Source organism: Archocentrus centrarchus, chromosome 5, assembly GCF_007364275.1.
Source record: "Archocentrus centrarchus isolate MPI-CPG fArcCen1 chromosome 5, fArcCen1, whole genome shotgun sequence".
Lineage (NCBI taxonomy): Eukaryota > Metazoa > Chordata > Actinopteri > Cichliformes > Cichlidae > Archocentrus > Archocentrus centrarchus.
In genome coordinates, this window is record NC_044350.1 from 560,617 (window position 1) to 586,997 (window position 26,381).

Sequence of the window (26,381 nt, forward strand, 5' to 3'; positions counted from 1 at the left end):
CTTTATGGGGTGGCTAACTTGTGACTGATAAGTTGCTAGCAAATGAGTGCTCCTCGAGGAACCAAGTACAACAGTGCAGTGGTAGTTGTACATGCTACGTCAACCTTTGCAGGCCCATGTCCACATGTTGTACCTGTGTACTGTCACTAGACAACAATGTCAAAAAAAATGTGAAACAAGCAGTTGTAGGCCACTCCTATTTTGGTATTTAGGTTTGTTCCATTGTCGGTGCTTCAGCCTAACCCCTGACAGAAAGAAGGTGACAACATATGAAGAATGAAGAAGAATGAATAAATTATTTCATGCTTGGTGTCATCCACAGCAGCTGTGTTCTCACACATTCAGTAGTAGATACTTTATCAGTCTGCATATAGTGTCTTTGAGAGTTTTGCCTTTTCTGCATGCATAGTTTTACATAGTTATATAGTGGATACATAGTTCAGGTGTGTCCACCAGCTACAACTGTGGGATTGCCAACAGTAACTGGCAGCCATACTTAAAAACTCATACCCTGAAGATGTAATCATTGCCAAAGATGTAGTGTTTCATACTGCAGTTCTTATACAGGCCACTAAATGGCAGCTGTCTGTAACACTCAGTTGGGGGCTGTAGCGCAGGAGGTAGAGGAGGTCACCTACCAATCGGAAGGTTGGTGGTTCGATCCCTGGATGCTCTAATCTGCATGCCACAGTACCCTTGGGCAAGATACTGAACCCCAAGTTGCTCTCCAATGCAACTGTCAGAATATGAATGTGTGTTAATATTAGATAGAAAGCACTTAAGCTTAAAAAGAAGTCAATGAGGCATGTTGTGTCAAGTGCTTTGAGTGCTCAACAGAGAGGTGCTATATAAGAACCAGTCCACTCAGGAGGTATCAACATGAACATTTTGAAAAATTGCGCATACAGTCAAATAAAACACCCTGAAAAAGACCTGCTCAAAACATATACACTAGAATCACTTCTTTCAATAGTCCAGGAACTTAATGAAATAAAAATGACAGCTCAGTAACTGGCAAAGATTTTCAAGCAGTGAAGATAAATTCCAAGTTTCTAAACTTTCTTTCAAAAGGTGCAAATTAAAGGGGACTGTTTGTTTTAGTTATTCCCTCTGCAGTGGAGGACTCTTACATCTACTACTCTGACCCATTGTTCAGTGTTTCTTAGCTGGTCAGCTTCTTGCGGGGGAGATAGGCATTAGTGATCTGGCTCATCACCACCAAGGCAGGGAAGAGGGGCAGTAGGAGGAAGGCCCACCATGCTACTCCCTTCACTGCGGCCTGGAACCAGTCAGTGAACATGGCAGAGATCACAGTCACTGTCGCCAGCAGGTAAACCACCAGGCCACAGGTGGCGTGGTACAACTTCAGTCTGGCTGAGGGGCAGGATAGACACAGCAGCTTAGGGAAAATCAAACAGATGCCACAAGCCGCTTGGAGCACGGTGGCAGTCAGGGTGCACACACCCAACAGGCTGTGCCAGGAGGCCAGGTGTTGGAGCTCTGACACATTCTTGCTGCCCACGATGAAGCAAAGCCCAGTGACTGCAGCTATCAGGACCAGAGCCTGACAGAACCAGTGGAGACGGACTTTAATCTTCCGAGACTTGAAGCAGAAAAGAGATCCTTCTGCTGAGAACAGGAGGATACCTTCAGTCATGCACAGGCAGTACTGCAGGGAGAAAAAGCAGATGTTAATAAATAGGACTTTCATTGTGTTTAAGTAAAGCAGTGTGTGTGTTATGTTTTTACAGTTTTAGTAATGAAGGCACACCAAGTAATTAATGAGATGTGAGTTCATGGTGACAAGTTTGATGAGCAACTGGCAACTGATCCTGATAATCTAATCTTATTTGGAGGGCAGGGGGGGCACATCACACTTTTTCAAATTGAGCATAGCATAATCCAGCAGATAAACTGATCTCAGTGCCAGCCCACATCAGCAAATTACTTTCTGCACAAGCTTTTGGCAAATTTCATATGGAGTGCACTATTTGAGCTGCTCCAGAACAGTGTATACATCAGCATACTGCCAGATATAACTGTTGTATTTGGACCTATTCTTTCCAGTTTTGAAAGTACACATGGATGTTTAAGTTCCAGTCAGTTCTGCAACTGACTGGTCGTGCCTTCTTGGCAGAAAATTCATACAAATTTTAATGTATTTGCACTGTGTACATGGGTGACATCTAATCTAAAGGGTGAAATATCAATAAGACTAGTTCTGCAGTAAACAAAAAGACTGCTACAATAAAGCCACTAGGATGAGATGAATGGGTAGAAATAATAGCTTCACAGATCTTTCATTAGAATTCATCTTCCTCCTTACACCTTTTTCAGTACTTTCAGATTAGACACTGTGCCAAAGATTTATTTCCAGTTTTTCTCTCCAAACCACCAAACCTGCAATGGGAGGAGTTTTTGAGCCGTGACCCTCTTCAAAAGTCATACATCTCCAAAGTTTATAATGAAATTCTGTCTTTTCATCCCTCACTAATTTCTAAAGCTAAGGCAGCTTGGGAACTTGATGATGGAAGATGACAAAATTTTTAATGAAAAGATTCATACAAGTTCAGTTTGCACTCGGCTCTCACTTTTACTGTTTAAAGTCCTGTTCAGAGCCCACTTCTTCAAAACTCGGCTGTCACAACTCTATTCCAGCGTTTCTGACAATTGTGATAAATGTCATGCTCCTTCCTGCAATTTAACTCATACTCTTGTCCATTACTCACCTGTTTTTGGCACAACTATTTTGAAACCATGTCAGAGACACTTTCAGTGACTATCAAACCCTCTCCCCATGTTGCCATATTTGGGCTCCCAGTTGATCGGTTCACTTCTAATCAATTAGACATTTTAGTGTTTACCTCTTTACTGGCAAGACACCGTCTTCTTTTCACTGGAAATCAACCAAAGCACCCTTGAGTAGTCAGTTGCTTAAGGACACTATGTCTATTCTAAAATTGGAGAGGATTAGATATTCTTTAAAAGGCAACTTTAATAAATTCTGTAACATATGGTGCCCCTTCTTGGCATTCTTCCACTCTCTTCAGTCTCTGCTCCCAGATAGATGTTTAACGGTACCCCCCCCCCCCCCCCCCCCCCACCACCACCACCACCCTTTCTCCTTCTTTTTAATGTTTTCATTTGTTTTTCCTTTTATATATATATATATATATATATATATATATATATATATATATATATATATATATATATTTTTTTTTTTTTTTTTTTTTTTTTTTTTGGTCTCGTCTTATGCTATAATAAAGAAAATATGAACCTTTTAGGAGGTGGACTGTAGGCCTCATTCATTATGATATACAGCACCACTTTTGTGCTAACATTCTAACATCCTTATCTGTGACACAGAGGTGCTGTTATTTATGTTGTGATTTATGCCGTATAAGCAATATTGTTTTCTGTCTCAGTGTCCCCCTTACTCCTAATAAAAATATTAACACAAAAAAGAAATAATACATAAAATATACCAATGCATGTTAAATTATCTGTTAAACAGGGCAGCAGCACTGTTATGGCCTGGGTATGTATGGCTGCCAGTGGACATGTATCACTAGTGTTCACTGATCATCTGATTGCTGACAAAGATGACTTCTTAAATTTATAGGGCTATACTCTCTACTCAGATTCAGCCGAATGCTACAGTGAGATTGTAATCACCTCTGGCTGGTTTACATTTACTGTCCACCTAATGGTGCAGTAGAGCAAATGAAGCACCATGAAGCTTCGGCCCATGGGTTCACCAATTGAATGAAAAGCTCAATGCTTCCTTGAAGCTTCATCTCACCATCACTAGCGCTAAGACTAGGAATACCAACTAAATGAACAAACTGATGAGGCACACAGATGAACGACACAACGATGAACAGAAGAAAACTGAGGGTTTAAATACACACAAGGTAATCAGGGAGAGTCGAGACAGCAGGGAACAACAGGTGAACCAAATAAGACTAAGGGAAGCAAAACTGAACGCAAAGCACACAGGACAAGGGACTTTCAAAATAAAACAGGAAGTAACCACCAAAACACAAGGTGTTTTAATTTATATACCTGTGGCCATGAAAGTGATTGGAATACCTAAAATCAATCAGTTAAGTATAAGAATCACTTTACTGATCCCAGAGGGAAATTCATATGCTCATAGCTCATCTGCGATTTGTATGAGAATTAAAAAACCTGATGGCTGTGAGTACAAATGATTTTTTTTTATCTCTCCACTGAGTCTTACAGTACTGATGTTTTTTTTTAATAAAGATGTTATAAAATTGGTGACCAGAGTTGTTCAGAATGGCTTCTGTGGTGATAACTGTGGTGACAACAAGTGGTGGTAAGACAGTAGCTCTGTGAGCTTTGTTGACATTGGTGTACAGCAGATGAAGGTTTTTATTTTCTCTGGTAGGACAGTCAACAAATTGTGTGAATGCAGTCAGGTGGGAGGAGAGAGAAACATGTCTCGTGAAATTATGATTGATTATATTGATTATGATTATAAACTGGATGTTTATAATCATATGTATGATTATACTCTATTATGTAGAGTTCTTTGAAACTATGTTTCTTACTGCCGGTGTTTGTATTAATCACATATAGTCATCTAAGAAATGACATATGGGGATTCTAAATATCAGATTTCTTTAGACCTCTGACCTCAAATAAGGTCAAGCTTTATCTTTAAAACTATGTTCAAAATTCTACTGCCTTTGTTTGCATTGTCAACATTTAGAAAATGACTGCTATGTGGCTTCTAAATATCACATTACAGTTTGCATCCAAATTAGTCACATTTGACCTCTGATCTCACTTTTACATTTCATCTGAATGCTTTCCAGCATAACAATAAAGTGCAATAAAAGGTCAAAGTGCTGTTATAGTAGTCAGTGAAGACGTGTGTGAAGTCTGATGGGTCTAGCTTGAACAGTATACATTTATGGTGTGAATTTGAACATCCTAGGTGAGATTTTTCTGGAGTTATCACATTCACAAGATTTTCAGACATCTTGACCTCTGTGACCTTTAGCTTGAGGTCGAGGTTGCTCACGTGAGCGTTTTAGTAGATGCATCTATGGTGTGAATTTGGACGTTCTAGGTCACACTGTTTGTGAGTTACAGCCAATGATAAAGTTTTTGTGGAATTTGACGCCTGGCTTTTATGTTCAGGTCAATGTAGCCAAGATTCAATTAACATTCAGATTCTGAATTAACATTCATGACATTCTGTGATGAGTCGCCATGACTGAGTCTACTGCTACTAGCACAGTCTGAGAAAATGGTATCTGCATCAACTAGTAAGTTGTTTGAGCATTAGAAGTTGTTTGTCTTTGCCAATTTATTCTAGGACAGTGTGTAACACAATAGCTGATGCAGTGATAGAGAAAGTCTCAGTGATAACATGGCCTACACCCAACTCCTACAATCTATTATTTACAGTGGAAAGGAGAGGGACTAGAGAGTCTGAACGTAAAATGAATGCTGGGTGCTGTACAGGAGAGTTGATAGAAACACTAGTGGAACTGTATACTGTGTATTATTAATAATATACTAAAAATAATCAATAACCCTTGTTAAAAGACATGCCTTCAGTAATAGACCTTTAATAAAGTAGCAACCCTGAAAAACCATTTTAAAATGACAATCAGCCAATGACTCCTTATGATCACATAGAGGAGGAGATATCAGCTCATTTCAGACAGGACACTACATAATATTTTCCATAATATTTATATTTGGCAGTGAGTCTGCTCCGGTGATGATCTGGAATAATCTCAGCAACAATAACAAAAAATAGACCCTGAGTTCACAAACCTCAAAACATACACTGAGTTCACAAAATCTGAGTAAAAGAATAGAATTACATGATGCAAGAAGCGTGTCACATTTCCTCTGAATTTGTGCAAGCTACCATAACCACCTCGTCTGCATGCATGGACATCAGACAATACCTGTTGACTAGGCAAAAGGGGGGGAATACAAATCACTGTTTCTGTTCTTTTGGATTAGAGAAGAATGCAATAAACTCAAGAGACCTGAGATGCAGTTCTGAAGAAAACTTCAGGGGCAAGTCTCCTTACTGCTTCTTTAAAACACAATGCTTTGCATCATTGAGTATTATCTGGGAGTCTTATCTCCCAGGAGTGGAGCATCATTGTGAACACTGGACTGAAAGCTAGTAGGCAGTGGCCTCTTTTTGGCCATACATGTACCAGTCATTCATTATTTAAAGTATTCACTGAACCAGCTTAAGAAGCCATGTCAGTGAAGAGCCAGAGGTGACCAGTGACTCCAGCATGTCATTAGAAAAGGAAAGATATGATTCATGGTTGTATAGCAGAGAGAAAATGGAAACAAAAGGAATGAGATAAGTTTTAAGGCCTCTTGGTCTTAAGAAGCTGATATATAATGAGAAGCTTTTCAATTCAATTTCATTTTGGTTAAGGCATTAATCTATTACACAAGTCATACTTGGAATCCCACACAGTAGGATCCCACAGTACAAAATTGTCATCTGCGTATAGAAATAATTTATGTTCCCTGTCACCTTCTAAGGTTCCCTTGATTCTTGATTCTGCTCTAATCAATGCAGCTAGTGGTTCCAAAAAATAGTAAAGAAAAGTGAGCTTAGACTACACCTTTGTCTGGTTGACCTGGTATATTAAAAACCTGAGACATTATCCCATGGGTAAAGACTAGGGATGTTCCTGGCGACTAATTTCTTAGTCCACTAAACAAAGGAAAAAAAATGTGACTAAACGACTAGTCTAAAACTATGAAACATTCAGATAGCAAATTCAATTTTATGCCTGTCTAATGGACAACGCCAAAAGCTGTCAAAACAAAGGCATTTGAAACCATTAATCGTGTTCTTCTATGATGAATTGCACTTTAAATGCTGCTTGACTGTGCGGCCCGTGCATTATGAAGACTGCACGTTATACTCCAAACAACGAAGAATAAAAACATAAACTCAATTGATATAAATATATGAAAACATGTTACTAGCAAACTGTGGTGATAGCAATGGTGTAAAGAGCAGTGGAGGCGTGGAAAAAGTGTCAGATGATCCACTTGGTGTTAAAGAGTTGTTTTTCCAAATGTTGGAAATCCGTTGCAGAGACCCATTTTCCCATGTTGCCAATGACTCACTGATCAGTGGTCAGTGGATAAAAACATCGATCAGCACTTTTTACAGTGACATTTAAGCTAGACTGACCCCCAAAAATGGCCAAACGAAAAGTGGACTTTGAAAATGGATTTTCAAAACAGGTGGGAGGCAGAGGACCTGTTCACTAACATCGGAGGTAAACCCGTCTCTCTCTTTTCCCAGCCTTGCAATATGTGGGGAAAAGAGTGAATTGGTGGGACGGATGCAGGAGAAGATGCCGAGGGAGACCTGCACAAGTGAGCTGGCAGTGCATCACTATGTTACACACCAGGAAAAGCTGCACAGCAAAGTCCCAAAGGCAGAATGGGTCATAAGCACTGGAACATAGTGAATTTTATAAAAAGGCAAAGGTTTAAATCACCGGCAGTTTCAGAGACTCCAAAACTGCATCTGTGGCTGGTCGAAGGTAACATCAGAGAAGGGCCTAAAGAGTCATCAGGGCAGGAAAAAGTGCTTGGAGGAGCTAAGTAAGGGGCCTCGTATTGACCGATACCTCTTAAGAGGTTGGCCAAATCAGTCAAGTGAAACTCAGTGGCAGGATAACCCCCACAGTCCACAGGGTATCAGCACCTCATCCAAAGTGGAACCCAGCACTGCCCTGCCAACCAACAAGAGCCCAGAGCCCAGCCAACCACAGCCAGCAGCAGAGAGGTGGAAGGAAGGGAGAAAGCCACAAATAGCATGGCTCAAGTCTAGCCAGAAGAAAGAGTGGCATACCATTAACACAGATCTACTCTGTCTTCTCGAAAAACAGAAGGAGGCAGTGGGAAACAAGCTGGATAAGATGGGAGACATTATCTACAACTATGGGGCTGAGAGATATGGGATCAAACTCAAGAACCATACAGTAAGTAAGTAACCACCAGTCCAGACCAAGTACCGACAACAACAGGAACTAGAGAAGCTGGTGAAGCAGGGAAGACAACTTAAGAAACAATGAATGCGAAACAAAAGGTCATTGCAGGCAGATCTGAAACGACCTACAAAACTGTGTAGCGCCAAACACCTGAGAAAGTTACATAAGAAGGAGCACGCAAGGATTGGTAAGGCTGCCGCTCTTATCCTTGTCAAAAAGTTTCTTGACAAACTTTTAGACAAGGATAAGCACGCTAGCCTCAAGGTACCAGTAAGGGAACTGTAAGAGTACTTGAGGAACACCTATTCTGACAGTCAGAGGCATATACCAGCAGTAATTCCATGTGATATGCCACCTATCCACCCATTCAAGCTTCAAATGGACACAAGTCCCCCTACATGGAGCGAGGTGGTCAACACAGTTAAGGGGACTAGACCAGCATCGGCCCCAGGGCCCAATGGCATTCCATACAAGCTGTATAGGAACACCCCGGCATCCTGAAATACTTCTGGAAGCTGGTAAGAGCAGCAAGGCAAAAAAGAATTGTCCCTAAGGCCTGGTAAAGGGCAAGAGGGATAGTAATCCCAAAAGAAAAGAATGCCTCAACTATAAACCAGTTCAGTCAGATTAGCGTCATGAATGTAGAGGGAAAGTTCTTTTTTGGTATCGTTACCCAGAGACTCTCAGAGTTTTTAGTGACCAATGACTTCACTGACACAGTGCAGAAGAGAGGAATATGCAGCTTCTCGGGCTGCCTGCCTGGAACATGCAAATATCATCTGGCACCAGATCCGGACTGTCAAGAAAGAAAAGAAAAATCTCCATGTTGTGTTCCTGGACCTTGCGAATGCATTTGGGTCAGTGCTGCATGAGATCCTATGGGCAGCTTTCAAGTTCTTCCACATCCCCAAAAACATCACTTACCTGGTTAAAACATACTTCCAAGACCTGCAGTTCCACCAGTCCAGACCAAGTCCCGACAACAACAGGAACTCAGGATTATACCATCAAATGGCAGCGTCTTGAGAAAGGCATAATGGCAGGCTGCAGAATCTCCACGTTAGCCTTTACAATGGCAGTGGAACTCATCATCCGAGCGCCAAAGTGAGTGGTTGGTGGTCAACGCTTGGAGAATGGGTTGCAGCATCCTCCAATAAGAGCATACATGGATGACAATTTTAACAACAACAAAGGCATGTACCAAACGCCTCCTGGACAAACTCCAAGGAAACATCTCATGGGCTCGAATAGAAATTAAACCTAGCAAGTCCCGCAGCATTTCCATTGTTAAAGGCCAACTCTCCCAGGAAAACTTCTATATCAATGGTGAGGCAATACCAACTGTCCTGGAGAAGCCCATTAAAAGCCTTGGTAGATGCTGATGCAGAGTTTTACTGTTTGTCAGAGGGAGCCAACCAAGCGACGCAGGCCATCTGGCAAGCGACGCAGAAGTATCCGATAGCTTTCCACGAGGGGCACGGAGACGGAGACTATGCTGTAGTCACGCGAGACTTTGTGAATCTCGGCAGTATCGTTAATGGCGGCGTGACTCTATCAGCAAACATTTGCGTGATTAGCCTTTTTTTTTTTTCTCGCCAATTTATAACTAGACAGGCTTAAAACTAAAAAAATATAGGTAGTTTCTTAGCCTAACTTAAATTATTTTCAACAATCTGGAGGACGGTGGAGAGGACCTGGATAGTTTGCTGCGGTACATCGACGGGTGTTTTGAGCGAGTCGTCATGGGGAAAACAGACAAGACGCCGACTCCCTCCACCAGCAAAGCAACGCCGTCCACAAAAAGAAGCCGCCCAGAAGATTCCCCAGAGGCAACTTCGCCACCCACCACCAATATTGTGGACATTCTGGAGTCCATTAATAACAAATTGTCCAGCTTTGACGCCCGCTTGGCCCTGGTTGAAATCCTTCACAAGGAGTTTCAGGCCCTGCGGGAGTCAGTCGAGTTCAGCCAGCATCAGGTGGAAACACTGGCTGCTGAAAACGCTGTCCTCAGAGAGTCGGTGAATTCCCTCACCGAGGAAACGACCCGGCTCTCAGAAGAAAATAAGAAAATTAAAGAATCGATTATCGAGCTTCAGGCCCGCAGCATGAGAGAAAATCTTGTGTTTTCAGGTATCCCGGAGAAGGCAGAGGAGGACCCGGAGGCTACAGTGAAGGAATTTATCCAAACTCACCTGAAGCTCCCGGAGGACGCCGTGAAGACCATCGCCTTCCATAGAGTCCACCGCCTGGGAGGGAAGCGACCCGGAGCACGCAGACCCAGACCGATCGTGGCCAAATTCGAACACTTCAAAGAAAAAGAGCTGGTGAAGAGCCGCGGCCGGGAGCTGAGAGGGACGGACTTCAGCGTCAACGACCAGTTTCCAAAGGAGATTCTGGAGCGACGCAAGGCCCTATTCCCCATCCGGAAGAAGCTTATGCAGGAAGGCTCCCGGGCTGTCATCGCCGTGGACAAACTGTATGTAAACGGACAGCTTTACCGAGACAAAAACACCACGCCATGGCTCAGCTGATCGATCAGGTGATCTGTGTCCATATTAACGTTCTTTTCTGAGTTTTTTTTTTTCAACTATCTAAACAGTACCATTAAATAGTCTAAATCTGTCTAAGTAGTACCATTAACGCCGACGAGTCAGCATAGTACCGTGATCGTTTGTTTGTTTGTTTGTTCTGTTTTGTTTTCCCCTCATCTAATTTTATTCTTATGTCACTTAGTTCACTTTTTACACGTCTTTTTTCTTTCTGCACTCAGCAATATGTTTACGTCACTTACAATGCTACAGTTTACTACACTAACATACAGCGCAGATGCACACACACCAACATACAGCGCACATACACACGCACACATCAATATAAAGGGCACACGCCAACATACAGAACATATGTACACACACACACACATCCTTAGTGAGCACACAACAGTCCATCAGTTAGTTTAAATATGAGCACACTCAGATTTGTCTCATGGAATGTGCACGGGGCTGGTTCGAGGGAAAAGAGACTAAAAATTTTTAATCGGTTAAAAGACTTAAAAGCAGATGTTGTTTTTCTACAGGAGACACATGTGTCCAAAACATCTGTGCTCACTCTTTCCTCTCCACAGTTCCCTCACACGTACTCAGCCTGCTATAACTCCAAACAAAGAGGTGTAGCTATATTGATTAACAAGAAGATAAACTTTAACATTAGCAACAGTACAATAGACCCTGAAGGTAGATTTATAATACTTAATTTATCTATACAGAATACAGATTTATGTATTGCTAGTATATATGGACCAAATGTTGATGACCCCTCCTTCTTTCATGCTTTGTTCACTTCACTCTCAGATCACTCTGACACCACACTTGTAATAGGAGGAGACTTCAACCTGGTACTTAATGCAGATATTGACAGGCTCAGTACAGCAGTGAGTCAGAGGAACTGGCAGTCTGCAGACATTCTTAAACAGTACATGAAGGATTTTGGACTTTGCGATGCTTGGCGTTCACATCACCCTACTTTGAGAGATTATAGTTATTTCTCACAAGTACACAAATCTCATTCCCGCTTAGATTACTTTTTAGTTAGCAGCTCCATAATGATGGATATCACAGACACTCAGATTCACCCTATCACTATTAGCGATCATGCACCGGTGTCTATGTCTCTGACACAGAAAAGAGTCACACCACCAATCAGGAACTGGAGATTTAATACATCATTACTTAAAGAAGAAGATTTTATTAATTATTTCAAAAAGGAATGGTCAGCATACTTAGAATATAATGATATTCCAGGAATATCACCATGTGTTCTTTGGGAAGCAGGAAAGGCAGTAATGCGGGGCAAAATAATATCTTACTGCTCGCATAGGAAAAATAAAGAAAAAGCACTTGTGTTAGAATTAGAACAAAAAATTAAATCTTTAGAAACTGCTTATGCCGCTTCACCACAAGAACATACAATTATCAGCCTGAGGAAACTGAAACTGGAGCTAAATGAAATAATTGATAAAAGGACACAATTTATGTTGCAGAGGCTGCGTTTGGAAAACTTTGAGCATGGAAATAAATCTGGAAAATTCCTGGCCAAGCAATTAAAACTGAATAAAGAAAAAACAGCTATTTTTTCTATTAAAGACTCGACTGGTATTATTACTCATGACCCACAACAAATAAATAACTCTTTCAGAGACTTCTATGAAGCCTTATATTCACCACAGATTAACCCATCTGATACTGAAATTGAAGAATTTCTTAATAATATAAATCTACCAAAACTAAATGACAGCCAGGCTGCAGCTCTGGATTTACCTCTTTCATTGTCTGAACTTAGTGAAGCCCTACAGCATCTCCCAAATAATAAAGCCCCAGGCCCAGATGGTTTTCCAGCCGAGTTTTATAAAGAATTTTGGTCTGAGCTAGCTCCCATTTTTTTCAGAATGGTAACTCAGATTCAGAATGACCACATCTTATCTCCAACCTTAAACTCTGCTAACATTAGCCTGCTTCTTAAACCAGGCAAAGACCCCACACTCCCATCCAGCTACAGGCCAATCTCTCTCATTAATGTAGATCTTAAAATAATTTGCAAAGCCCTTGCCAAAAGATTAGAAAGTATTACTCCATTTATTGTACATCCAGATCAAACAGGCTTTATCAAGGGTCGGCACTCAGCCAATAATACACGTCGACTGATAAATATAATAGACTATTGTTCTATTAACAAATTAGAGACGACAATCGTGTCTTTAGATGCAGAGAAAGCATTTGATCGGGTAAATTGGAAATTCTTACTAGCAGTTCTGCAAAAATTTGGATTCGGTTCATCCTTTATAAACTGGATCAGAACACTACACAGCTCTCCGAATGCGCGTGTTAGGACAAATGATCTCATTTCACAAAGTTTCAGTCTGCAGAGGGGCACTAGGCAGGGCTGCCCACTCTCTCCCTCTCTTTTTGTAATTTTCATTGAGCCGCTAGCAGCAGCAATCCGTCAAAATGCAAATATTAAAGGGATTCAAACTGAAAATATGGACCATAAACTTAGCCTTTATGCTGATGATGTATTACTTTTCCTTGGGAATTCACAAGGCTCTCTTTTGAAGACTATCACACTGATAGATAAGTTCTCATCTATATCTGATTACTCTATCAATTGGAGTAAATCAACAGTTTTGCCTCTGAATTGTAATTTCCAGAGAACCTCTAGGACCCCACTAAAGTCAGGAAATATTAGATATTTAGGCATAAATTTTTCCGCCAGGCTCTCAGACTTGGTACGATTAAATCATATCCCCTTATTAAAAACAATAGAGGATGATCTCACACGTTGGAACAGTTTACCTATATCACTTATGGGGAGAGTTGCTGCCATTAAAATGATGGTTTTACCAAAAATTAATTATCTATTTTCATTGATCCCTAATAAACCTTCTATTCCTTGGTTCAAGTCACTAGATTCAAACATCTCAAAATTTTTATGGAAAAACAAACCGTCAAGAATAAGCTTAAAAACTTTACAAAAGCCAAAACACAGTGGAGGTCTAGAATTACCAAACTTTTATTACTATTTCTTAAGCAGTAGATTGCAGTATATTTCAAAGTGGATCAAATCCAATTCATTAGACAACCCATGGCTGGATCTAGAACAGGCGTTTTGTGGAAAAATAAAAATCTCAGATTTACCTTTCATTAGTTCCAGTATTAAACATCATAACTGCTATAAAGTCCTTAGTATAAATACCTCTCTGACAGCCTGGTGGGAATTTTTAAAAATAACTAAGTCTTCACTCATCCCCTGTAAACTAACACCCATTTGGAACAATCCAGATATTTGTCAGAAAAAGAAAATGCTGAATTTTCCGTTATGGCGTGATAAGGGTATAAATAACTTAGAACATATTATCCAAGATGGAAATTTTATCACGTTCCAAGAACTTATATCAAAATATAGAATTGGCAACGGTAGATTTCTGGAATATCAACAAGTTAAGTCCGTCCTACAGGGAAGATTTAACCTTAATCAATTGAATCTAGAAATGCCTACTTGGGTAACAGAATTTCTTAACCTCTGTACCCCAAAATTGCTATCAAAATTATATAAATTATTAATAAAAACTGATGATTCAGTTTCCCTCCCAATTACAAAATGGGAGCGTGATCTTTCTGTCAACCTGGATCAAAATTTATGGACAGAAATATGTTTAAATATCTTCAAAATGACTAAAAGACCCCAAATACAACTTGTACAATATAAGATTCTCCATAGAACATACTACACTGGACAAAGGATGTTCCAAATGGGCCTTACACACTCAAACATATGCACCCACTGTACAAGCAATTCAGAGGATAATCATCTACACGCTCTGTGGTCTTGTGTACCAGTTCAGAGATTTTGGCAGAGGATTTGTGAAGATCTATCCACATGGTTTAGCTGTCATATCCCAACTTCCCCCAGACTATGCATCTTAGGTGATGTCAGTGAATTAATTATGGAGTTAAATATATCACACATAGTTCTTACTGCCTTGTGCATCGCTAAGAAGATGATCCTCATGAACTGGAAGACAAAAAATAAACTATGTATTACTCAGTACAGAAATTTATTAGTAGATCATGTTAGTTTAGAGAGAATGTCTGCTTCTTCTAAAAACAAATTGGAGGAATTTGACTCTCTTTGGTTCCCACTGCTCAGCTCCATTACTTAGTGGGGGTGGTGGGCTGCGGGCTCTGCTCCTGATGTGCTTTGTGGGGGGGTGGGGGGGGACTCCGGGGGCCTGGGTAGCTGGTAGCCTCCTGGGGCTGGGGTCCTGGGGCGACCTTCTGGTGATGTCTGTGTGCCTGTCCTGGTTGATGGTGGTGGGGGCTTGGATGGTGCTGCCTTCGGTCCTGGGGTGTGGGCGGGGTGCTTGGGGGGGTGGTGCCGGCCCTCGGTCGGTTGGCTGGTCTTCCCTGTATGGCTTGGGGGCTGGGGTCTGGGGCCCCGGCACTGGGGCCGCGCCGGCTCCCGGTGGGCCCCCCCTGGCGCGGGGGGGGCCTCTGCTGTCCCGGCCGCGCCGCCGGGTGGGGTGGGTTGGCCTGACGTCGGGATGTCCGGTCTACGCTTTTGGGGCCCTGGGGTGCCTGCATTGCAGGGGGGTGGGGTGGGGGATGGGGCCGCGGTGGGGTGGTTGGGGGGGACTGGGCACTGCATTTCCATGCCCAGGCCAGTATGTCCTGTCGCCTGTTTGTGTCTATTGTTGAGTGAATGGGCATCTAGGAGGAGCGGGCCGCCCTCTGCGGTGGGGGCGAGGGCGCCAACCTCGGGTGCTGCAGTGCTCCGGGATGCTGTCACCGCGGCCCCGGGCTCACCTCCCCCTGCCCTGTGCTGGGGTGTGGGAGGTCGGGGTGCCTATTGAGCCAGCGGCTAGCTGGCTCTCTTCTTCCAGGATTTTTCCTGGTCATATGCCCCCCCCCCCCCCCTCCCCCTCCCCATACACAAACACACACACACACACACACACACACACAGAATACACCTCACTCACAGATGTAGGATGGAGAGGCCACGTGGAGAGCTGCACCACCACTTGCCTCTCCGTTTTAATTGCACTTTAGTCATTATAACTCACAACACATACACACTTACACCCTGATACACATAGGACCTTTGGGGCAGGCATGTTACTCAGAGGTTGATGAGATGGGCCGCTGAGGTGGCCCCACTCGGATCCTCGTCACTGTCTGTCTCCAAATTTTATTTGCACTTTAGACATGGAGGGTTTTGGGGGGGCAGTGTGGGCAAGCGCTGACGACCAACAGTTGGCGCTTGTGGCATAACTGTCCCCTCAATTTTAACTGCACCCTATACACCTCATTCACTCACAAACATTAACACATAGACCTACAAGTTGGGGAGGAGGAGGGGTGGATGGGTCATCTTACACCCCGATTTCTTGCGTCTCGCCCGGGGTAGGGGTCGGGTGGTTCCTTGGGGACCGGGCTGGTGGCGTCCTGGGGTCGCTGTTGGCCCTGGGGTGGTTTCCACTTGCCCCGCCTTCAGAGGGTGGGTAGCTATGGATGAATGTGTGTCTTTGTGTATTTGTCACCGTCTCCGTGAGTATGGGTGGGTGAGTGAATGTGTATGTATGGCATATCTGTGTGTGGGTAAGTATGTATGGGCATGTATGAGTATCTGTGTATAAATGTGTACACGGGTGTCTGGGTGTGTTTGTATGTATGGCTGGACCTGGGTCTGGGCCTTGTGCCTTGCCTCCTGGCCGCTCCTTGCTGGTTGCCTCCCCCCCCCTACCCCCCTGGGATGGGGGTGCCTCGGGGTTCCTGGGTGGGGCTGGGTGTTCTGGCGTGGGTACTGGCCTGCCCCCCTTGGTGGTGCGGTGCGGGGCTGCGTTGGCTTCTTCGGCGTGGGGGGGGGCTCTGTGGAGGGTCGGGCGGTCCTTGGGTGCCGTGGGCCCGGGAGCCCTGCCGCCGGCCAGTGCAGGGGGCTGGCCGCTGGGGGGGGGCTGGCTTCTCATCGCCTTGGGTTCCCTGGAGCCCTCGCTCCTCGACTGGGGGGGCTCCGTCTGAGACCACCCTCTCCCGTCTGCTGGGGTAGGTGTGCGGTTGTCTTTGGACTGAGTGGCCGGGGGTCTTCCTGGCCCTTGGTGGGCTGCTGGTGGCCTGGGGTTCTGGGGGCTTTCCGTACCTGCCTCTGGCTTCTGATGGGTGGAGCTGCAGCGCTTTGCCCTCATTGGTAAGTACGTTCCATGACACAGACACAAACATGACACAGACACAAACGCCCACTCAATCACAACTCAACAAAATTGTTGGTGTGCGTAACATGCTTTGTTAGTTTTGTTTTTCACACACAAATTTATTTTTGCAAGTATTGATAGTATTTTTTTATATGTTAAAGTGATGAAGTATCTGATTAATAGACTTGTGCTCTTTCCCCTTTTTTTTTTTTTTGCTCCCTTTCTCTCTCCCTTTTTCTTCTCTTTATTTTCCTCTTCTTCAGCCTGTCAGCTCTGGCTGTTACATAGTATGTGGAAAAATAACTCAGATAAATAAAATAAAGGGTTAAAACAACAACAAGAAGAGCCTATTGAGAACCTATAGAGCTCATCTTGAAATAGCAAATATGTTTGGCACAACAACGCATTCAGATCACAGTTCTGCTTGCAAGATCTACCAGACATGACAGGCTAAAAAAAAAAAAAAAAAAAAAAAAAAAAAAAAAAAAAAAAAAAAAAAAAAAAAAAAAAAAAAAAGCCTTGGTAGATAGTATACTGCAAATCATAGAGACACCCAGCAAGTCGAGCAGCTTGGGCAGGACACCATCAGCAGGCTCAAGCACATCAACAGCACTGCCCCCCCCGGGAAGCTCAAGCTTTGGTGCTTCCAGTTCGGTCTGCTGCCTCGACTCACGTGGCTGATTTCCATATAAGAGGTCACTATGTCTCAGGCCAGTCAACTGGAAAAGCTGGTAAATGCACAGCTGAGGAAGTGGCTTGGCTTACCAAGATGCCTAAGTAATACAGGTCTCTATGGGAATGGAGCTCTATCACTGCCTATCTCCAGCCTGGTGGAGTTCAAGCGTGCCAAGGCAAGACTGGAAATGACCATCAAATAGTCTCTGAATCCAGTGGTGAGAAAGGGCGCTCCAACCCTTGTCACAGGGAGAAAGTGGACCCCGGCAACTGCAGTGGCACACACAAAATCGGCTCTCCAGCACCAGGATGTAACAGGTCACATCCAAGAGGGTAGAGAGGGATTTGGCCTGGCAGTACTGAGATCTGCCTGGCATAAGGCAACTGCAACCAAACGGCAACTATTGGTGGTGGAGGAGATCGACCTGTGGTGGGCCTGCCTCAGCAGAGGGTGTATTGTGTTAAAAGGCCGAAACACCTGATGACGCTGTGGATCACAACTGATGATGTGCTGGGTTCTTCGCGCCATCCAGTGGTGACAAGAATACATTAGAGAGGGCTGAAGCTCCAGGGATTGAAACACCAAGTCCTATGTAAGAAATTTCTGGAGAAAATATTTGGTGAATTTGGTGACAAGCCTTATTGCACAGGTGCGATGAGCTACCTGAGGAAAACTGTTAATTCATGGAAAGTAAGAAAAAAATGGAATAAGAGAGATAATGAAATAGCTTGTTTCTTTTTTTCTGAACTTTTTGCTGAAATCGCATAACAGTTTTTATCTGAAAAATTAGCTAATTTTCATCAGCTTGAAACATTCTCATTTTTCCTGATTTTATTTTTGAAGAAAAATATAATTTTAGAATTTATTTAATGTGTTTTGAGTAAAAGTGTCTGTATTCTGGCCATTCAAATTCATATTGCTAATTAAAATATTTTCAGTTTCAGATTGTTCAATAAATGTTAATCATGTTTGGCCTGCTACTTAGACTATGTATTCAATTTTGGCCTGCTCTGTGATTAAGTTTGACACCCCTGGTTTAAATGAAGCATCGAAGCAACAAATTTGTGTCAAGGATTTTTTTATAATCGAATTATTCGAATTACTCGAGTTATCGTTGCAGCCCTAATCCAGTCTTTGTTTTGGTACTTTGTTTTCGTTAGCCACGTTGGCATTGCTATCCTCAACCTCAGCAATGCTTGCAAAACACCATGTTTGCGATATCTCACTTGCCACTCTATTCAGAACTGTGTTCATCTTCATTATTTTAGCAAGGATCTCCCCCATGCTATTGCTCTAGCTATCCGCAAACCTAGTGGGGTTACTAGGGTTAGCGTCCATATTGGACCAAGACTCCCTCACGTGACTCCCAATTAGAAGCCCCTTTTATACTTGCATGATTAATGAAACAACAAGAAAAGCATTCCTCTGAAAATAGGGAGGGACAAGGACTGGACTAAAAAAATGAGTGAAAATCCCAATGCCAATGTCCAAAGAAAAACTTTGAAAGCCCTTAAGAAAGCCTGAAGAACTACTGATCAAGACCAATTTAAAAAATTTACAATTTACAAAATTTACAAAGAAATGAGGGGTGGCTCAAGACTTTTGCACAGCACTGGACATGAGTCAAGTAAGAATACTCCCAACACATTTTACTGTTACCAAGCAGCAACTTCTGGGGCTAAAAATATAAGCCACAGTGAAAGTGCTAAAGCCTACAGTTCCTCTAAAACTGAGTCTGTCCCCATAAGCTACCATAAAATTACAACTTTATAGCATTAAAAAGCTTATTTATAGCCTGTTCCAAAAAACTGTTTTGGCCTCTGTGTATAGTTTTCCACTTCATAGCAACTGGATGGTAAATGGACTAGTTCTAATGTAGCGCTTTTCTACTCTGACTGAGCACTCAAAGCACTTACCCATTTACTCATTCATACAAGCACTTCCATATGAATCTAAGCTAAGTGCTTTTTATTGTCTAACATTCACACGCATTCATATTCCAACGCTTGCGTCGGAGGACAACTTGGGGTTCAGTATCTTGCCCAAGGATATTTTGGCATGCAGACTGGAGCAGCCAGGAATCAAACCACCAACCTTCCGATTTTTTTTTTTAACTTTTATAACTCATCCACCTGGATCCTGGAGTTAAGAATGTTGCTGCTTTAACAACAGGAGTGCTAACAAAGGTTGTCAATGTAAAGTCAGTGTCTAGCCTCACCTTCACTACTTGGAGTCCCTGAACTGAACCACTTTACGATGCCTGATAAAGAGGTTTGATTGCATGATTGCAATGATTGTAATAACAGAATAAAGGAAAATATCAGTGTGATGGAGGAAGAGAAATAAGTGGACAACCCAGAAGTGTTTGATAGTATCAAAGAGACTGACAGAAGCTTGGGACTAAAAGACATCCGAGCACTGTCAGCAGAGTGTGAGAATGTATTCATCTCAACACATGATCATATAACACTACTGATGAGAACTGAGGACTTAAGACTGTGTTTGTGTGTAAAGAGAGAGAGGTGGACTGTAAACTTACAGCGACAGACATACACATTGGATGCCAAGAGAACAGGCCTGAAACAGAGAAACACCAGTGAGTCCAGTTCATTAGTGACAGAACCATTAGCTGACAATGCAGTATCATCAGCAGATAATAGCAGTAGATTATATGATTGCACGATAATTTGGATGGAGAGTAAAATGCACTAAAAATTAACAATGACATTTAGAAACGGCATGATTATTGTATTTAAAAAATCCATAGGCAAACTGACTTGATAATAAAAACAGTCATTATTTTCTTAATACAGTATATAAAAAAAAGGAAAAAATCTGTTTAAGAAATCTAATGTTTAATCATTTTAAGCAAAACAGTTTCTGGTTGGGGCCTGCTGCTTTTTAAGTAGCTTTATTTTTATTGTGCAAATAACTAATATACTAACCAGAAGTATAAATGAGAATTTAATCATAGCCACTCAAGGCCAAAAATTGCAAGAGCAAGCTGAAACAATGGGTCAAATCTGAAGATTTTTCTTTTGGGGGGGGTCTCAAGTTTTTAGAGTGATAAAGTGAATCATTTAGGTAAGGACTGTACAACTGTTAACTGGACAAAGATTATGATATTTGTTTTACTAATCAATCAGTAAAGAAATATTGGAATACAAAATGTATTAACTCTGAATAACAAATGACTTGCAAAAAATTGCAATAAACTTTAAAAGCTCTTAATTAATTAAACTCTTATGTAATAAAAATAAGCTGTGTGTAGCTTATACATAGCTTTAGCCAGTGATTGTAAAATAAATTTAACTGGTTTGTTCACATTGGTAATATGACTAAATCTAAGTTACGACTAAATATAAATTAAACCAAAAGCAGGTTTAAATTAAAACCGCAAGCGGTGATATCGGGCCCTCGCACTCCCTGCGCGTCGACCCGTGGCGCTCGTCGACCCGTGCCACACTCGGAGGTCTTGTGATCGTGATGGTGTACAGAAGGTCTGTAGAAAGTTGAATTCTTTTTTAGGAAAAGATATCTTTTGCTCTCGGCATAGACGCAATGGAATATTTGGGGGTGGGGTCACGGCTCCAGCATGCAAAATAGGGCATGGGTCTGATAGACTGTTTTGATCAGGATGATGTCAAGAATGTTGAAACACATTTTCATACATTTCCGAGAAACTAAGTTTGTGGATGCTATACAAAATTTCATTTGCTTCTGTAGGGGGCGCTCTTGCAGCTACGTATAGCCTTGAATCCATAGTTATGGGTTCAGAGTGGCTGTGTACATGAGTGATTACATTTTCAGGCAGATCGGGCAAAGCATGTACGAACACGTGCCCAAACAATTTTGGTCGCCATTGAGAAAAATGAAAGCCAACTTCAATGGCCTGGTGTGACAACACCATTTAATATTTTGTCAAGATTTCCACAATATTTGATGGGCTGTTTGTCTAGATGATCTGGAGCCAATTTGGTCTCACTGGCTGAAATGCCCTAGGAGGAGTTCATTCAAATAGCAGGCCTGAAAATGGCAAAAATTGACACTTTCAATTGAAGATGCTGGACTTCCTGTAGGGTTTGGAGTATGGCTCCAAGAGACTTTTTTGTATGTCTTAGGATGTTACATGAGTGTGCAAAATTTCAGAGCTGTAGATAAAATGTAACTCAGGGGCTAGCTAAAAAACATGGTATATTATGATATTTAAAGCTGCCAGTAGGTGGCGCTGTAACATTTATGGACTTTATGCATATCAATGTGTTCAGGGCAGGAGGCTTATCAAATTGATGAGGATTTCGTAAGGAATGGTGAAAGATAGTTTCATGCATTTCAGAGCAAAACTAATTATGTGGACGTCATACAAATTTTCATTTGCTTCTGTAGGGGGCGCTATTGCGCCTACAGTCTTGAATCTGTAGTTATGGATTCAGCCTGGGTGTGTACATGAGTGATTAAATTTTCAGCCTGATCAGACAAAGCATGTGCGAACAAGTGCACAAACAATTTTGGTGGTGAGGGAGAAAAACGAAGGCCAACTTCAATGGCCTGGTGTGATAAGGCCATTTAATATTTTGTAAAGATTTCCACAATATTTGATGGGCTACTTGTGTAGATGATGTGGAGCAAATTTGGTCTCACTGGGTCAAATGCCCTAGGACAAGTTCGTTCAAATAGCAGGCGTGGAAATGGCAAAAATTGACACCTTCAATTGAAGATGGCCGACTTCCTGTAGGGTTTGGGGTATGGGTCCAAGAGACTTTTTTGTACGTCTTAGGATGTTACATGAGCCTGTACATTTTCATACATGTAGATAAAACGTTGCTCCGGGGCTACTCAAAAAACTTGCTATTTTAAGATATTCCGAGCTGCCACTAGGCGGCGCTCTACCGTTTATGGACTTTTTGCATATGAGTGTGTTCAGGACAGGGTGCTTATCACACCACTGAAGTTTGAGCCAGATTGGGCAAGTTGGGTTTGAGTTACAGCCATTTTTGTGTTCATGGCGAATCATCGAACTTTGCCGTCCCATAAGGGTCACGCCCTTTTGTCAAAAACTCACAGTTTTGAAAACACAGTAAGTCCAACTTCTTAAGGCTTTCCAGGTGAAATTTGAGATGGTTCTGCTAAACCACCTTGGAGCTGGACCTCCAAGTGTAAAATATGACATTTCCTGTTCCCACTAGGTGGCGCTGCGACTGATATTAAATATTGTCATATGTATGTGTTCAGGGGGGCACCCTCATCCTACTGGAGAAGTTTGATGCACATTGGATCATGTAGGTATGAATGAGAGGCAATCAAAATTTCATGGCGAATGATCAAAGTTCAAAGGGGCATAAGGACCCCTCCCCCTTGGCAAAAACTCACCATTTTCGAGATTTAGATTCCCCTGGGGGTGTAGGTTAGACAAACCAAATATGAAGATGATAACGTCTAAAACCTCTGAGTTATTAGAAAAAGTGTGAGGGCTGCAAATCGCCAAATTTGCATAATTAATTCAAAATGGCGGACTTCCTGTTGGGTTTAGGGCATGGCTCCAAGAGGATTTTTTGTGCGCCTGGACATGATATACATGTGTATGAAGTTTCATTCATGTACGTGAAACACAGCGGTGGGGCTCCAGTTTAGGGGGCGCTAGCGAGCCATTTGGGCGCGCCCTTGCCCGAGCCCATTAAAATACTTAAATTTTCACCAGGTGTGACGCATGTGCCAAGTTTCATGAGTTTTTGAATATGATAAAGCCCCCAAAAACCCAATTCATTTGCCTGAATAATAAAAAAAAAAAAAAAAAAAAAAAAAAAAAAAAAAAATAATAATAATAATAATAATAAACGAAGCAATTACAATAGGGCCTTCGCACAGTTCGTGCTCGGGCCCTAATTAAATCTGTAGCAGGTTTAATGAAGGTGGATGAGATGATACAAATAACAGTCGTTTCTCAGGTGGAAGTTGTGCGCCTATTCAAACAGTCATGAATAACACTCACTGGTTCCGGGTCTAGACAGCAGGGAAACGACGAGGGTCAGGCCCAGGCTGGTGACATGAGTCGCCATCACCGCCACTCTCCGCAGCCACACGTACAGCCAGAAGTCCCGCATCCCCAGCCCTTCTCCCACCGGGCTGTACTCAACATCTGACCGCATGCTGCCGAGCAGCCCTCTCTGACTACCTGCCACAGCGTCCGGCGGGAATAGGTGTTTTGAAAGGCAAAGGCGGGGCGCCTGTATTGTCTGGAGGTTGCACGAGCTCCATACTCACGCAGTTAAAAAGAGGAAGAGCCAAGCAGCATGAGAAGTCGATCAAGCTAGCGATCCGCACATAACTACTGAAATTACTACCTTTTCCGATAAGTTCTCCAGCGTTATCTAAAGCGTTTTATTGCTTCTTTCTCTGACTCATTCAACCATTCTGTTCTTATAAGCGTCTTCTAAAAAAAAAAAAAAATGCAAATTAGCCACTAAGCTGACTACTGGCATCCCTTTATGAATTTTATTTCGGAAAAGCTATTTATTTCCGGCTATCGCAGATTTGATGACGCAAACAAAACGGGCGCAGTAATCCCTCCAAAGGCAAAATCGGTCGGATTGTGGAGTAACATGAGTCCGATGGCCGCAGGAAATGCAGAATTACCAGCACGCGTTTGCTGTGCTGTCTCTATTTCTAGCGTCCATACACTGTTTTCGCAATGTCAGCTGCCTAGCAGCTTGTTATTTTAACAAAGTCCAAGTAGTTGTCACAGCCCAACCAGCCGACACAGATGGCTCAGTAAATGCAGAACTTCCAGCGGATGACTCGTGTTTTGGTTCCGCTTCCAGGTTCGAATCTCCCTCGACCCTGAAGAGAGTGCGAGGAGTGAGACGCTTGACCTGAACCGACGGGTATTTCCTGATTCTTATTTCAATCGTCACTCGCTGCACCGACAAGAAATATTTTGGTGTGTAAAAATCTAGCCCGATACAGTCAAGCACTTTGTACTTGTTGATCCAAAGAGGGCCAAAATGATTAAAAACCTTGTATAGACACAAAATAAAACCTGTATTTAAGCAATAGGAATACATACATACAGTAAGTATGTAAATACATAAGTTGAAAATTATCATTATGGTATCCATATATGGTACCTACCAATTATTCATCAATGATTATTTCTGTGATAGATTTGGTTTAAAACTGTAAATAGTACCTGCACTATTTATATTGATTTTAGTTAGTTTTTGTTTTTGTTTTTTAAAGTAATTATGCAGCCACAAGAAGACAGTATAAACATAATATCAGGTTATGTTTTTGGGTAAATCTTTCATAACTTTATAAATACTTTATCAATTTTCCTCATCTATATGGAATTTATAAATCTTTTTTTCTTTAAAGTCTAAATTCCCTTTATCTGATTCAAATTTTTTAAAGATGACTTTCATGATGTGGATTGGGTCAGTGATGTCAGCTGTGCGCTGAGCCAATCTCAAAACCATGAAATCCTGATTTGATTAGACGAGATTTATTTGTTACAGCAGTTGAAATAATATATTTCTTAAATTAATAAATGTACATAACAGTGCATGTTATCATCTATCAATTGATTCTCTACTAGACATATATATTGAGTTATTTGCATGAGGTAGGAAAGATTTTCTCTTTCCTTCTAGCAGTGGAGCTGAATGAGTCTGTTAGAGCAGTGGTCCCCAACCTTTTTTGAGCCGCGGACCGGTTTAGTGTTAGAAAATATTTCCACGGACCGGCTTTTAAGGTGGGGCGAATAAATACGTCAAAATAAATGATACGACCATAACCAAGTGTGATATTTTCTACGTATAATAATAAAAAACGCGAATCCACTTTGTATTCGTATGCAACTCTATCAGCAGCGTTCTCGTAACATCCCGCCTCAACATGAATAACAGGCTCTCTGCCCACAGCGCTCCCTGGTCAGCTGTTAGAGCCATGGTAAAACATGCCTTCAAAATAAGATACACCGCAAAAACAAATACAGTAGAAATCACCTCAGTCGGATTCAAATGGCCCAGTTTGGGGTCTATTATCGAATTTCGCTGCAATGGCTTCTGCTTCATCTATGAATTTGCTTCTGCAAATTTTATAATCTGAAATTTTACTCGTAAGTGCAAGTTTGTAGCTTACACTTGCCACGATTGTCCCTGGTGAAATTAACTGATATAAACACTAAAACAATTTCCAGGCGTTGTTAGTGTGTGTGTAGTTGTGCACGAACGAGCCGATGCATGGAAGTGGGCGGACAGGAGCTGAGGAGGGTTTTAGCGCTAAACTCATCCAGTTTATGCGATCACATTTAACTGGAAATTTATTACAATGGGACCAGATTTTTCATCCGAGGTAGGTGAATATCCGACGGATTTATGTGATGATTTTATTGGAATTAATGTTAGGAAAAATCAGGACCTGCAGATGCCATCCAACTAGAGCGAAAACCCGATTTGTGCGACTTCGACTTAGGTGATTTTTACTGTATAAAGCGCATGAAAAATACAACTCACCATAACACTGAATCAGTGTAAGCCCCCTGAGCTTGTTTCTCTGATACTCATTTTTGCTGGCTTCTGGTTTGACTGGGTTCAGCCGATTTCACATGGAGCGTGGCTGCAGAGCCGCGGTGTCAAGCGCTGGAGAGTCAGTTTGATGGCTGGGTCTACCTCACTGCTATCCCCGGTGTTGATAAATAAAAATGGTAAATGGACTAGTTCTTACATAGCGCTTTTCTACTCTTGTTGAGCACTCAAAAATTTAAAGAAGCGTTATGTAGGTCAACCACCCGATTTCGTTAGACAGGCCTGAAGCTTCTGGGTTTAATTTTAGCGGTGACGTATCATGTGAGCAGAAACGTCTTGACACGTCAAGAGGAAGTCATGGAGGGAAGTAACGGAGCGAATCCGCCCATTTTTCAAAATAAAAT

The 26,381-nt window shown here is 42.1% G+C and overlaps 1 protein-coding gene across 1 annotated transcript; it reads right to left on the reverse strand.

Moving 5' to 3' along the window:
• Nucleotides 1–872: 872 nt before the first annotated feature.
• On the reverse strand, nucleotides 873–24,305 carry cyb561d1 (cytochrome b561 family, member D1). The gene is made up of 3 exons (XM_030728513.1): nucleotides 23,445–24,305; nucleotides 19,995–20,032; nucleotides 873–1,669 (listed from the first exon to the last, which is right to left on the reverse strand). The coding sequence occupies exons 1-3, from the start codon at nucleotides 23,599–23,601 to the stop codon at nucleotides 1,163–1,165; spliced, it is 702 nt and encodes a 233-aa protein (XP_030584373.1). The 5' UTR covers nucleotides 23,602–24,305; the 3' UTR covers nucleotides 873–1,162.
• Between the last annotated feature and the right edge of the window lie 2,076 nt (nucleotides 24,306–26,381).